We start from the raw sequence: 14,581 nt of genomic DNA, 5'->3' as shown, positions 1-14,581 counted from the left end.
CATATTTTTTAGGATTTTTGGGATCCCTTTTCTAGACTATTTCCGAAATTTTCTTGTAGGATTTCCCCAGAGATTATTTTTGACTTCATATTTGCCTTTAGGAAATTTCTCACAAAATTTTTTAAGATTTTTTTTTACTGAACTTGTATTTTACTATTAATTGTTTCCGGAATTTGTCACAGAATTACACGTCTTTCTTTGGGTTTCCCTGAGGATTTAGCTATTTTTATTTTTCTCATTAACGCGACATGCCTTCAAGGTTAAAAAAGCTTCCATTATTTCTTCGATTCTTACATGTAATTTGTAATTTAAAATCAAATTATTCGAAGATATTACTTTGAAAATAAACAATAAAATTTTTTTTTTTTTCCAAAAGCGATTCCTTGTTAAGATTTCAGGGAAACATCCTCACAGGAGTTCATAGTGACATCTTTGCTAGTATTCTTGGAAAACTCTTCAGAGTTCGGGGCTGTTCGGGCTTGTTCGGAAGTTAACCATCAATGTTAACTTCTTTTCCCGATCAGCCTAGATAGCTGTGTAGTGTCGGTAGCGGTTGTCACAATTGGCTAAGAATAACACTACGGACCGCCTGATCCAGTGGTAAGAGTCCACTAAACAGGTGACCCCTAATTCATGGTGTTATGCGGCTTTATGCTTACCGTGCCAAGGAATGAATGGTTAGGGGGGTCTAATAAGTCTAAATAAGGGCGGGATTATTCAAATGTTGTAAATTAGCTTACATTACTACCTATACGGTTTCGCTTAATGCGTTTTCGCCATTGGCGTTTTAGCAATTGACACCGATTTGGTTTGTCGTTGATGTTTCCTTTTGGTGCTGTGATTGTGAAGAGTGTAATCCAGTCTAGTTTGGGTAGTGGCTACGGCTAGGAAACCTCAGATCAATTTTCAGCGTAAAAAGCGTGCGTGGCCCAAGTGGCTCTAATTCAAAAAACTCATTTTCGTAGGGTAACTTCTGTATAGGTTACCTTGTGAAACCAGTTTTGCTTCTTTCATTATAAATGAAGTGTCGTGCCTCGAGCATGCTATATCTTAGAATAACGTTAACAGTATGCTTCAACCTTTCCTTATGGATGCCTTCAAGCAAGATCTTGTATTCAGCATTTTTTCGTTGATATTTGGCAGTATTGCTACGATGATTACATCATCTGAAGTAGCTCAAACATTAATTTGAGATGCTTCAGTTTGATGGATTACTTAGGTAGTACAGTTCATGGATAACTTAGCATAGAATTGCACCTAACCAATCTCTGCATGAGCAGAATTTGTCATGAGTTGACTGATTGGCATGTGTCAGATGACAAGTCTCCATTTGACCTTCTTTGCACTTTTGAGTGTTCCTTCGCAAAATTTGCGTATTCAGGCGTCCCTGCTCAACGAACTAGGAAACCTGTACTAATTGGTTGCGACCACATTTTGTGGATAACTCGCTTCCATTGCTACTCCAAGAGAGTTTCATTGTGGTTTTGTACCTACAACGCCCTCCATTGTGGCATACCATAACAATTGCTTTGAAAGAAGCTTGTCCTCTGCAGTCTGTGCAAACTGCAAGAGGTATTCCTGAATGGAACTCTGATCTGTTCAAGTTCAAAATATCTTCGGATAAACCATTCTTTTGTATAGTTACGAATCTCTAGTTTCCGCTTGAGAATTATAGCTATATAATCGACTTAGTGGGCCCTAAAAAGCTCTGCTTAATTCAAATCTTCAGGAGCAAATGGGGTTCTGTCCTATTTTTCTGCAGAGGGATTTGAGTATTTCAAACATGTTTTGAACTCTTGTAGTTTTCTCTGGGGTATTTTCATGGCGTGAAATTACTCTGTAGTTTTATCCCGAAAGGGTGCGTGCGTTGTATAAAGATGGAATGAGTTTCAGATTTATCTGGTTACCTCGTTCTTTCTGAAATGCTTGAAACGCATTATCGATTATCACATTTGTGATATTCGTCTGGCTGACATGCCTACTCTTTTACACAAAGTATATGTTTTCAAGAAAGTACTCGCTCAAACGTAGGTTTTGCGGTAATTTCTTGAATATTGAGGATGCTTTCGATGACGTGCCTTTCAATGTCATATTGAAAGTCGCATGACGTCACAAGCTACCTCCAATGAGCTATAGGCTCTCTTTACGCTTATGCGTTTTACAGTGTCCTTTTCAGGGCACTGAATAAACCCATTGTGGTATGGGCTATGAGCTCTCATTGCGCTTATGCGTTCATTCCCTCTTCTAGGGTACCCCTTCCTATTTCATCACCTTTCCCTTTCCTAATCCCATTCCTTCCCTTGTCCCATTCTCCCTCAGGTAAATGATGAAATAGGCTTGAATGTATGGCGATGGCACAAATGTCCCAAATGGAGGATAACGTGCCACTGGAGCCGGCCTTCTGATACCTGATACATGTAATTTGTAATTTAAAATCAAATTATTCGAAGATATTACTTTGAAAATAAACAATATTTTTTTTTTTTTCCAAAAGCGATTCCTTGTTAAGATTTCAGGGAAACATCCTCACAGGAGTTCATAGTGACATCTTTGCTAGTATTCTTGGAAAACTCTTCAGAGGATTCGCTGAAGAAATCCACAGAGGACTTGCTGATGGATTCCCACCAAAGAAATTTCTGGAGAAAAGCCTAGAAATATTGAAGAAATTTCTGGAGTAATTTCCGCAGAAATGTCTGGAAGCATCTTAGAGAAGGATCTGAAGAGCTTTTGAAAGCATTTTTGAGAAAACCTTAAAGAAATTTCTGAAAAGGTCTGCTTAGGAATCCCTGAAGAAATTTTAGAATAATATTCTGGAAGAATTCTCGGGCAATTTTTTTTGCAGGAATCATTATAAAAATCTCTAGTGAGGTAATCGAAGAAGTGTCACCTGGAATACTTGTCACCTGGAAAAACTCCAGGATGACTCCTCCATACAATATCTGAAAAAATCCTGGATGATTCTTCGCAGAATTTTCTGGTGGGGTTTCTCTGAAGAAATTAAGGAGATATTTCTTGAGGAAAACTTTTTGTGAATGCTCGCAGACAATGGTAGAGCCGAAGTAGTTTTTGCAGAAATTTATTTAGGAATCCTCAAATGTTTTTCTCGAGGAGCATTTCTTTTAGAAATTCTCGTTATAATTTCTGATGATCTTCTCGAAGAAATTGCTTGAGAATTTCTCGGAAAAGTTTGCGGGTGATTTTTGTTTGCTTTTATTTTGGGTTTCTTAGAAAAAGGAATCCTTACATTTTTTTTAGAGGAATCCTTGGAGGAGTTTCCAAGGATTCCGAGGAAATTCCGGAAAAAATTATGAAAAAAAAACCTTTGGAGAAACACTAGTAGGTTTTTTTGGAAAAGTTCTGAGTTGAACTTCTGAAGGATTGCTAAAGATTGTCGTTATTGAGGAATTTTCTGAAAAAAAAAATCTGAATGACTAAAACATTCCTGGAAAAACATTCGAAAAAAGTTATAGAGAATTAAAACTTAATCTGGGAAATCCTCGTAGATATTTTCATATAATTTCTTGAAACAATCCTTTGAAGAATTGCTGAAGGAATACTTGAAGGAATGTCTGAAGAAAACTTTGTAGATATTCTCGTGGAGATTTTTTTATTATGTATCATTTTGGAGTTTCTGCATGGTTATTTAAACTGAATTATGGAAAAAAATAGAAGTGAAATCTAAAAATTCCATGCGAAAAGCTTAGAGGATTTTTTAAAATATAAATCTTTTAATTTATTTTCGAAGATATTCATATCCTCAAGTTCAGCTTAGAGAATTTTCAGAAGATATCATAGCAAGAATCTTAAAAACAAAGTTCTTAAATAATTCTTTCATATTTTTTTGGAATCATGCGAGAAATCCCAAAAAAATGAGAAATAATTTCTCAAGTTCTCAAGGCATTCTTGAACATGTGCTCTAAGAAATTCTCGAAAACAAATAATCACAGGAGTGTTAGCAACAACAAGATGTTATCACCCATAGGATCGAAACGTTGACAATGAGCTGGTAGACAATAAAAAAACTTCGTTAAAAGTTTTGGAAGCACCCTTTGTGATTTTTGCTTAGAAAATATCTTTGTAAACCTAGCATTTGTGCAGAATTTCTAAAAACAAGTTTTTTTTTGTAAAATTCTGAAAATTTTGTTTTATTTTTAAGAATTACTGAGAGAAAGAAGAAATGAGTTGAAATATTCCAGGTTTTCTGTAAGTGTTTCAAATAAATCACTAGTAGCATCTCTTCAAAGGGTTTGAAATCTCAAATTAAAGACATCCCGACTCGAAGATTCTAACAAAAATATAACATAATTATAACAAACCATGATACGTATAATTCATTGTGATATAATCATGTTCAACATCATTGGTGTTTGAAAATATTATAACTCAATTGTATCATATTATGTTATAGATGTTGTTCAATAACTCATTGTGAAATAATTTAGTTCTGATTCTTTGACATTCAGAACATCATTTAACACAATTGTATCAAAATATGATAGAAACTAGTTTTTCTTGAAGCTAAAATTTATATCATATTGTGTTATAATTTTGTTCTGATTACACCAAAATAGGTTATTATTTTGATTAGACCGGTGTACTTTTTGTTACAGTTTTAGTTATTTTAACATCATCCTGCATCTAGTTTATAACATAATATAAGTTATATAAAAAATTCATATCATCACAACACAATGTGTTATAAACTTGATATATTTTTCTAGTCGGGATGTTTTTGCATCTGGCATCTCTGCTTTTCGCTCCCTTTTTTGCTCGCATGGAATTATTTTTTCGGGTAGAGGCAAAGAACAAAATAATAACAAGTTTTGTCATCATATCTCGTTTTGTCACTCTTACGTTGTTTATGTCGTTGTTCTGTCACAGAATAACATGAGAAAATCAAATTTTCTTTTAAAAATAGAATATTGATGAAGAACAAATTTTGTCATTAGTTTGTTGGGAATATAAGCTTAAAGTACAAAAATAGTAACTGACTTTGTTCCAGAAAATAAGTGAATAATAACTAATTTTGTTATTATAACATAAAACCAAGCACAACATATTTCTGATGTTTTCCAATAACTAGAACAAAATTTACAATTATGATAATCTTTTTTTGGAAATAACTTATTTTGTACTTTTGGGGCGGACATGGTGTAATGGTTAAAGCACGCTGAGGACCTGGGATCGAATTCCACTCCAGACAGACTCACTAAATATGTGTTTTTACTTCGAAATGGAAGTAAAGCCGTGGACTGCGAGAAAACAAGCCTAGGGCTAAAAATCTCTTTAATGCAGACAAAAAAAAATGGTACTTACTTGCTTTGTTCTCAATAACTCGATAATAACTGATTCAGTTAATCTACATTTAAAAATATTTTGCCCTTTATTGTTTGTTCTTAACATGATAAAGTTAGTTATTATTGAGCTATTTTCTGGTACAAAGTCAGTTGTTATTAGCTCTTATTCCCAACAAACCAATACCAAATTTTGCCATTTAACTATTTATTTTTAACGCCACAATTTGATCTTCTGTTATTTTCTTCTATGCCAAACTGACAACCCTATTGTCCTTTTCATTTGACACGTCCATTCGGTCCTCATTAAAGATAATCTATTTTGGTAATATTTTATCAAAAACGCAGCTCTGAAACGGTCTCTAAAAAGTTCCTGCAAGAATCCCTAGAGAACTACTTAGAGAAATCTCAAATATCTTAATCCTGAAAAAAATTGTGGAAACCGTCAGAAAAGTTATCATTGAAAATAGATTTGTTTCGAGATTCCTCCTGGAATTTTCTTCCAGAACTTTCCAGGATTCCCTCAGGTAGTTTTGTTTTCGAAGTACCTCTAAGGATGGCTTTTAATTGATATGTTCAGGAATCTGTACCAAGAATTTGTCCGGGATTTTATACTGAGACTTTTTCTGTTTTTTTTTTCAGAAATCATTCAAAGACTTTTTATTCAGGATTCTCTGATTGGTTTATCTATATTCCTTCTGGAAAAAAAACGCCATGGTTTCTTCCGAATATTCCCGGGATACCTTCAGAGATTTTTTGGTTTGGTATTTCTTTAGAGAATCCTCTCAGGGTTATACGGTTCTGTAATCTCCTCCAGACAGTCTTCCTATAAATTATTGCACTGTTCCATCTGCAATTCCTCTCATAATTTCTCAGGGATTTTTCTTGAGGCTGCTTCAGAGAGGTTCCCAAGATTCCACCTGTAATTTATTCCGGAATTCCTTCCTAGATTAAATCGGAATTCCTTCATGGATTTCTTGCGAAATTCCTCCGATGATGGGTCCCGAGATTCCTCTAGACATTCATTCCTGATTTTTTTTTTCGGAATTTTATCCTGGATTCCTTCAGTTTTTGATTTTAGGAAGTCATATCGGAGTTTCTTCAGCGATTCTTCCAGGGATTCCTCTTAAGGATCTCAGGAGAAATCTTCTCCGCGGAATTGCCTCCGAGATCAATCAGGGAATGTGTCTTCTGAATTCTTTCATAGATTGCTCCAGGGATTTTAGCCGCGATTTAACCAAGCATTGCTCTTAGGATTCTTCAGAAACAGTACTTTCGGGATTTTGTCTTGAAATTCTTTCGGTTATTCTTCCGGAATTTCATTCAGAATTCTATCATTATGTTGTTTTTCAAGATTTTTATGGGGGTTCTTCCAGGGATGCCTTCTATCATACACTTCTTGAACTCCGAAAAAAATCGTGGAGAAAATAGCAGGAAGAACGCTTGGAGGAAACTCGATTAAAATCGTTTCAAGTTTCCTTCAGGCATTCTTCCTGCAATTTTTCCCACGATTTCTATCTGAATTCAAGAAGTGTATGGTAGAAGTGATGATCAAGAGAGTACAGTAAAGAACTGTCAAGGCAAGACTTCAGTTAGGTCATCAAATATTCTCGAGAATAGTTATGAGAGACCTTCTCATTGACACATGATGAAATATGAGTTCACGTGGCTCATAGAAGTCCCACATAAGTAAAAAAACATGTACGTATTTACAGTTCTTCTTCAGTTTTCTAAACTCAAGGATTGACTTCAACTACACACTCAATCCTGAATTACCTGTTCGGTACTTTTTTGAACAGCAGAACTATTTCGGTAGTTTCGGTAATCGATTTTGCTGAGGCTTAGTACACCAACTGTCAAAAACGTGAGCAAAAGGTAAACAATCCATTTTTGCTGCGTTCCGCTGTTCTATTTTCATCAAAAATTTACCGTACTCGGCATTCAAAACTAAGTGTGTAGGTCATCCCAGATAGTCAGGAATTTTGTTGAGGAACTTACTTCATCTGGTTCGATGTAATATTAGTTTCTGTAGCGGTAGCTAACAGATTTTTTTACGCGTACAATTAATGCCACTAGATGACACTAGAATCCATTCACGCTATGAAGATAAGGCCTGACTTCAGTCAGGTCGTCAAAATAACGCACGTTAACGTAGACTTCGACAGTTCAGAAGTGTTGAATATCCCAATAACTCACAGATAGCATCTTGGAAACTCAAAGCTTCGAACACGATGCTTAGTATCGAACACTTAGTTTATGAAAGAGGCTTGAGGGTGCAAATCGTACTTGGTCAAATTTGTCACTGGATCAGTGACCCAAGTCCCAAGAAGCCCAAGAAAATATTGGGTTTCTCATTGATGTTTAGACTACTGTGATAATTTGAGAATCCACTGAATCTTCATTTCTCAACGAAATTTTACACTAATCAAACTTATTTTGTTTACCTGTTGTGCATCCGACGCCCCTGTCATGAACTCAACCGAACGTGTGTATGCCAGCCGCTGCGAAGTCGTGTGCGAAATTCGACTGTGATGATAATGAATTTCGACCGAGTCTAAATGGGTGCAAATGTCGCATTATTGATCCCACATATTTTCAAAACAAGGGGGCTGTGCAAGTTGAGGTTCAAAATTTGGTTAAGATATGAGCTGTGGGCGATTTTTTGAACTTTCAGTTTTCATCTGTGGTTAAACGGGTTAATATAATTTGCTGGGAGATTTCTGGAATTTTTTTTCCGAAAATCCTAATCTTGATTGTTTGCAACTTTTAAACTTCTCTGAACATGTTTTAAGATTTGTATAATGCGAAATTTGGGAGGGCCCGAGGCATTGTCCGATCAGAAAGGCACTACAAAAACATAACATAATTATATCAACGGTTGATGTCTATACCAAATTTTGTTATATTTGGATAATCGTGGTCAAACCATTATTATTATTTATTTATCTTTATTAAAGAGATTTTCATTGGTCAATCCATATTTTCTCTATTATTAAAGTACTAGTGTTAGTTAATAATAAGTTATAGTGTTATATTTTCCTCTATACAGTCCCAGTGTAGTGTATTGGATGAGTTGTAGAAATCTTGCATCATCCTCTGAGTTTTGTCCGTACAACATATTAAAAGTTTGAATGAAATGTATTATTTGGACACACCCGCTTCCCCCTTCGTAATAGCTTCATGACCGCTCCCTACGATGGATCAATTATCACCATTTTGATAGCTATTGCCAACTACAAATGACTAGGTATTATACATTTTCACTTTCATGCAAGCTGCTGTATCCGCCTACCAATTCTGGCTCCGTCTTCTCTTACCTATTTTGTCATAGGCCAATTATCATACTTACTTGACAACTTGTTACTCTAACGCAGTGAAAGCAACACTGCCTACAACTTCTTCCCTGTTGTTTACCTTCTAAATGGCAGCTCGTAACCTATACTGACCGGTGTTATACACCTTCACTACACATTCCGTCATCATTGCTGCTCGGCGCTCCTGGCAGCAAAACAACTTCGTCATCCCCCGCATGATCATCGTTGAACATTAGTAGCTGTAATAATTGATTTTAAATTCCCCATATCGCCATTCGCCTAATTACTATTCCACGTTTTCTCCCACAGGTGGCGACCCGGATCATGAAGCAGATGATCGAACAGTTTGCGGCGTGCGATCTGTTCGGACGCGACAACTACGAGTACTACGCCCGAGTGACGGGGCGGGTCCTGCGGGTTCAGGACGAGTGGATCTTCTCATTCCGGTATCCACCGCCGCCGCGGGGGAAGACCGCCCAACAAAACTATGCATGTAAGTGGTTGATGTAGCCGATCTTGGATTCCGTTCAACTTTAGTTTATTTTCTTTGTTCGTATTTAGCTATGTTTTGTTGATTTTTAACCCTAATTTGTAAGTTTTTGCCTTCGGATTCCGTTTTTTTTATTGAACTGTTTCAATTTCTAAGGTTAGTGCATCGGTTCTATTCGATTAGCTTTTTCTTCAAAAAGATTCATTTAGTATTTCATTTTGTTCAGACGTTTATTTAGTAATTAGTTACTACTCATGCACTAGGCCTAACTGTTGTTTTATACATTTTTTGAGTTATTCTATCCTTTGTAGTACTTAAATATGCTAATTTCAAATTTCGATCCTTTCATAAAAAAAAAACAGCGTTATAAGACTGCAAGAACCAAATTTACTAATGGTGATTCATTTGTTTTCTTTTTCTTTTTTCGTATTTCTCTCTGTTTCTCCGTTCTTCCTGTTCCTGCCTTCCCCTCTTTCATCACTTCACTGTGCGCCTTTCGCCCTCTACTCTGTTTGTTTCCTGTGTGCAAATCCTTTGCTGTACCCCAATGTGGATTGCTTCCAAACCTGCCGGCAAAACCACCGGAACCGGCTGCGCTCAACTTCCCCAACCACACACACAACAGTAAAACTAGCTTTAGAAACCGAGAAAACGTGGCTGCAGTGTGAATGCGAGCGATGGGGACTAAGTACGTTTGATTGCCGCTATCCTAAGCGTTGAAACAGCCCCTGGGCGATGATAACACCACACACCGTTGCGTTGCGTTGTTGTGTAACTATACACACACTACTTTAGTCGTACAAAAGTCGTATAACCACGCGTATGCGTATGCTTGGCAACATTACTATAAACACTGCTCTCGCTGCTAACAATAATTACCAGTGTTCCGATTTGCTGTGTTGCTGTGTGTTTGTTTCATCGCACATTACAATTGCGGGTACTGCCAGGGAATCCTTCAAGCGTTAACCGAAAGTGTAGCCGATGAATCGTTGGAAGAAAAATCATATTGCAATAGAATCCATATAAAATACGTGGGACCCATATGATTGTTGCGGCAAAAGCTTTGGTATTCACATGTAAGACCATGCCCACGGTGACGAATTCGATAACTGCCTGTACATACACATGTCAATGATGATTGACAGAGAAAGCTCTCAGTTACTAATTGTGGATGTGTTTATATTCAAAACGCTAAGCTGAGAAGCACGCACTGTCTCAGTTAGGACGTTACGCCAAGAAGATCTTTTTCTACAGGAAGAATTCAAATTTTGTGAGTGGGATTCGATTTCAGGTCTTTGGCTTTTATAGTCACGTGCTTTTACCATCACACCAGATCTCCTCCCTGGTATCATTAAAATTCTTAAAAATTTATGCATCTGCTGATTTACCGGAAACATATGAAATATTAGCAAACAGAAAAACTTGTAGTTAGAAGGCACAGAATGTTGCAAATTGACAAATAGAAAAATGAATTTGTGAAAAAAAATCGCGTTGTGGTGGGATTAGAACCCACAACTCCGTATTCACTAGCCCGGCGCTTTAACAAACTAAGCCATAGAACAGGTAATGATTCTGCGGAATAGAAAGCCAAACTAACTCCGAGGCCACACCATGAACATTCCTTTTTTCACGAACCATCTCTCTTTGGGCTTTGATGCCAATCCACAACACACCCGCGTTTGTGCCCAATAACTACTAGTGAGAGCGAATTCTTTTTATTTGAAGCCGCGGCTTACTCTCGCACTCCGCATACCTAGCAACCGGTCTAGCGAATACGAAGTCGTAGGTTCGAATCCCACCAGAACGCGATTTTTTTTTTCACAAAATCGCCTCTCAATTTGTCAATTAGCAACACTCTGTGCTTCTTTCTAACTACAAGCTTTTCTGTATGTTTGTGCGTAATATTAGCAATGCCTTTTAAATTAGTTTTTTATTTCAATTATAGAAAAATCTTGATTTTACAGACGACCTGTAAACTAGCATTTTTTACGGGATAAAAAACTATATTTGAACATGAGCATGAGTTGGATTGAAAAGTAATTAAGAAATTTCAACTCGGATATTGGTTCCCCTATTAATATGTGGCTCCCATTTTCATCCTACGAAAAACACAGGATTGAATCGCTGTTTGTTTTGTTTCTTATTTTTGTATTTTTTTTTGTTAGAAGTGAGCACGCATGAAAACAAAAAGTACGGCATAAATCAATGTCGTAATCGCTTGTTTTCAAATAGGATGAATATGGGAGCATGAGATTACTAATGGCAATCATACCCTATTCAAAACTATCAGTGCATGTCTGGTTTCTCCCTGAAGCATTTCAGCGGATTTAATGTTACAATTTTTGGGTTTGGATCAGTTACGTGTTCCAAAGGAATCACTCAAGAAATTTTTTGATCGATTGCAGGCAGAAACTTTCAATAATGACTTACAATTTCAATTGTCATATCTTCACAACTGCGTACTGTGAATAAAGACGGTTTCTTGAGCGATTCTAGCAAGGAATTGCCCATGCCTCAAGATATGCCTAGAAATTCCTTTTGAACTACAAACAGCCCAATAGTACATACATGATGGAATTCTTGAAAAACATTCTTGTGAGATTCTAAGAAAAATTTCAAGTAGATTATACAAAGCTACTGTTTGTATTTTAACATGTCCAGTTAGTCTTCTGAATGTTCAATAGACAGTAGCAGATCAGTCGGGATACCCTAGGTCATCCAAACTGTTTTTGAGTTTAGATCCGAGAGTCTACGGGTGTAACGGTATTTGCTTTCATTATACAAAGCTACTATACAGGGGGTGGCCAACATGTTTGGGATAGGCAACTTTTTTTTCTCTGATAAAAAAGTTCAACATGCTATAACTTTTCATAGAGTGCATCAAAAAATCTCAAATTTTGACTGTTTATCAACTCATTATATGTGCATCATTTGTAGAAATTTGGGCTCGATTGATCAATGTTTCGCGAAGTAAGAACCGTTCGGGTAAAACGGTGTCCGGCCATTTGGTCGAATGCCGTTAGGCCGAATGCCGTTTGGCCGAACGCCATTTGGCCGAATGCCATCTGGCCGGATTGGTCGTTTGGCCGAATGCCGTTTGGTCGAATTATGATCAAAATATTCAGAGGAAGTTTTTGACAATTTCAACCCGGTGTAATTTAATTCGCCGTGAGAAAATATTACATTCGTATTAAGTGTTAATATATTGTTGATGAAAGTTAAAAAAATCATTCAATTCGGTTCACTGGTTTCCGAGCTATGACAGTTCAAAAATTAGTTGTCTCAACAATAAAGTTTTACCCGGTTCCGAGTCATTTGGCCGAACGCCATTTGGCCGAATGCCATTTGGCTGAACGCCTTTTGGCCGTAAGGGTCATTTGCCCGAATGTCATTTGGCCGAATGCCATTTGGCCGAATGCCGTTTGACCGAAAATGAAAGATGGACATAAGAAATTTGTGAACTTGTTATTGTTGCGTTATTCTTCATCACATATTTGTACATTCTCTATAGCAGAATAATAATTGAACATGTTCTACAACAAAATATATTATTGAAACGTTATCTTGTGGATATATCCCAAAAACTTGAATATAACAAAATAAGATTGCCCAACAAAACATGTTATTTAAAAGATATATTTTGATAAGTTAACAATAACAAATTATGATATAAAAACAGGCTATGTGATTCTGTTGTTTTTAATTTGCTATTCTCCTCTGCTCGGGTATGACATAGCTTCGGAATATTCAGAATCGTACACCACAACACTTGATTCGTGGCTGCAGTCCTTATCCTCGGCTGCGTCCCACATTTGCTATCAGATTTGTACTCGAGATGTGGCTTCGTCATATTTTCACCTTAGCTGGAAGTTCTTGTAGGGAAGTTTCGTAGTCCTGAAATATTACAAAGGTATTTTAGAATGGCTCTGAACTTCACGCATCTTGGTGGATTAGACTAGGTAACGTAACTTCTTATAGCACAAATAATGACTACTACGCATGTAGATTTCAAAAAAAAAAATGAGTTTCATAGAAATTCTTACAATCTTTAATATTTCAAAGGTGTGCCCACCAGTCTTTGAAGAATATTAGAAAATGTGGTTCATTTTGTGTCATTATTTAGTGTAGCAGGCTATCATTGCAAGTGTTGTAGATATAAAGTTGGAGCACATGTAAGATTGGGTGACCTAAATTATCACAAATCTATCATGAAGTGAACCTTGAGAGTTAAGGCGTTCATTGATCTTGTTTGGCTATGTAACGTTACTATCTAAAACTAAATCACCTCATGTTACAGTGGTTATTTTTATGAACTAAGCTCCATAACAGTGAGGATAGCTTAAAATATTCCAAAAATATATAACAACGCTTATTGTTCCTCGAATTTCTTTGTTAAATGCAGTGGATGTAACACTACTTAACTCACTGGCAAAAGTTATAATCACAAATGTAGACCGGAACCTATGGTCTCCGAAGTGGTTTGGTTGATCTGGAACATCTCAAAACTACCCAAGCAGCACAGATCTCACAAAAGAGTGTCGACTGCGCAGGTTTTTGTTTGGACACGAGTCATTTTCAAGTTATTGTTATCCTGTAGATCCTGTACAACCTAAAATCTGCGCTGTCGACATTCCTTTGTGACATGTGTGTTGCTTGGATATCTTGGAATATCTCATGAAATGCCAGGGGGATTACAGATTACAGTTGGATGTGTGATGTTACTGTGCATTCTGAGAATTACTACTGCTATTGTCAAGAACTAAACTTCAGGACAGTTTGGACGACCATTGATGCACCAAAATTTCATAATAATATATAGTAGACTTCAGGTTGGTCCAGTAACCGCAGTTGATTATACAACGTTACTCAGTATATCAGATATGGATGCTGTTACTGTATGTAGACTGAAGTTCTAAACTCCAAGGAAGTGTCTCTAAATGACATTTGAGATTTCAAGAGCTTCACGGATCCCAGCAGATTATGCAGTGCTATTATTCATAACGAGAAAACATAGTTATTCTTGTAGATTTGAAGGACTTACATAAAATGATTCTTGTAGATTGAAGGACTGCTTGGAACATCTAGACCATCCTAGAATATAAAACACCGTTTGATATTCTTGACGAGGGTTAAATGAATACATAGGAACGTAACCCATATCCAAATTCAACTTTTAGAACAACTGGTACGTCAATTATTTCGTTTCTCCAAAATTGATGGTGCTCAGGATGTTCTAGGTTGTTTGTAGAGTCTCAAATACGAATATTCCCACTTTTCCTTTATAGAGGTCCCAATTTGCAACTACTTTGCCGAAGACAGTATTCTATTTTATTGAATGTGTTAATTTATAAAGACCTTTCTATGTTGCGGTCATATATGACCCCTCCTGCCCCAATGGTTATATGTTGAAATTTCTATTTGTCAGAAAGAAAATGGTCATGATTCTGGAAGATAGAACCACCATTAACATTTTTGCGACAAGC

General features: G+C 36.5%; 1 protein-coding gene across 7 annotated transcripts in view; it reads left to right on the top strand.

Annotated features, from left to right (window-relative positions):
- The window catches only part of LOC109428958 (uncharacterized), a gene marked incomplete at its 3' end in the record, with an annotated part of 164,704 nt that extends 154,918 nt beyond the window's left edge, over positions 1–9,786 (top strand). For all 7 annotated transcript variants that reach the window (XM_062855282.1, XM_062855284.1, XM_062855278.1 and 4 more), the window contains 2 exon segments: positions 8,918–9,101; positions 9,724–9,786. In XM_062855282.1, the coding sequence (XP_062711266.1) occupies positions 8,918–9,101; positions 9,724–9,786 (247 nt within the window).
- Positions 9,787–14,581: the final 4,795 nt, after the last annotated feature.

Source organism: Aedes albopictus, chromosome 3, assembly GCF_035046485.1.
Source record: "Aedes albopictus strain Foshan chromosome 3, AalbF5, whole genome shotgun sequence".
NCBI classification, from domain to species: Eukaryota; Metazoa; Arthropoda; class Insecta; order Diptera; family Culicidae; genus Aedes; species Aedes albopictus.
The sequence above is the reverse complement of the archived record's forward strand: the minus strand, read 5'-3'. Positions and strand labels throughout refer to the sequence as shown.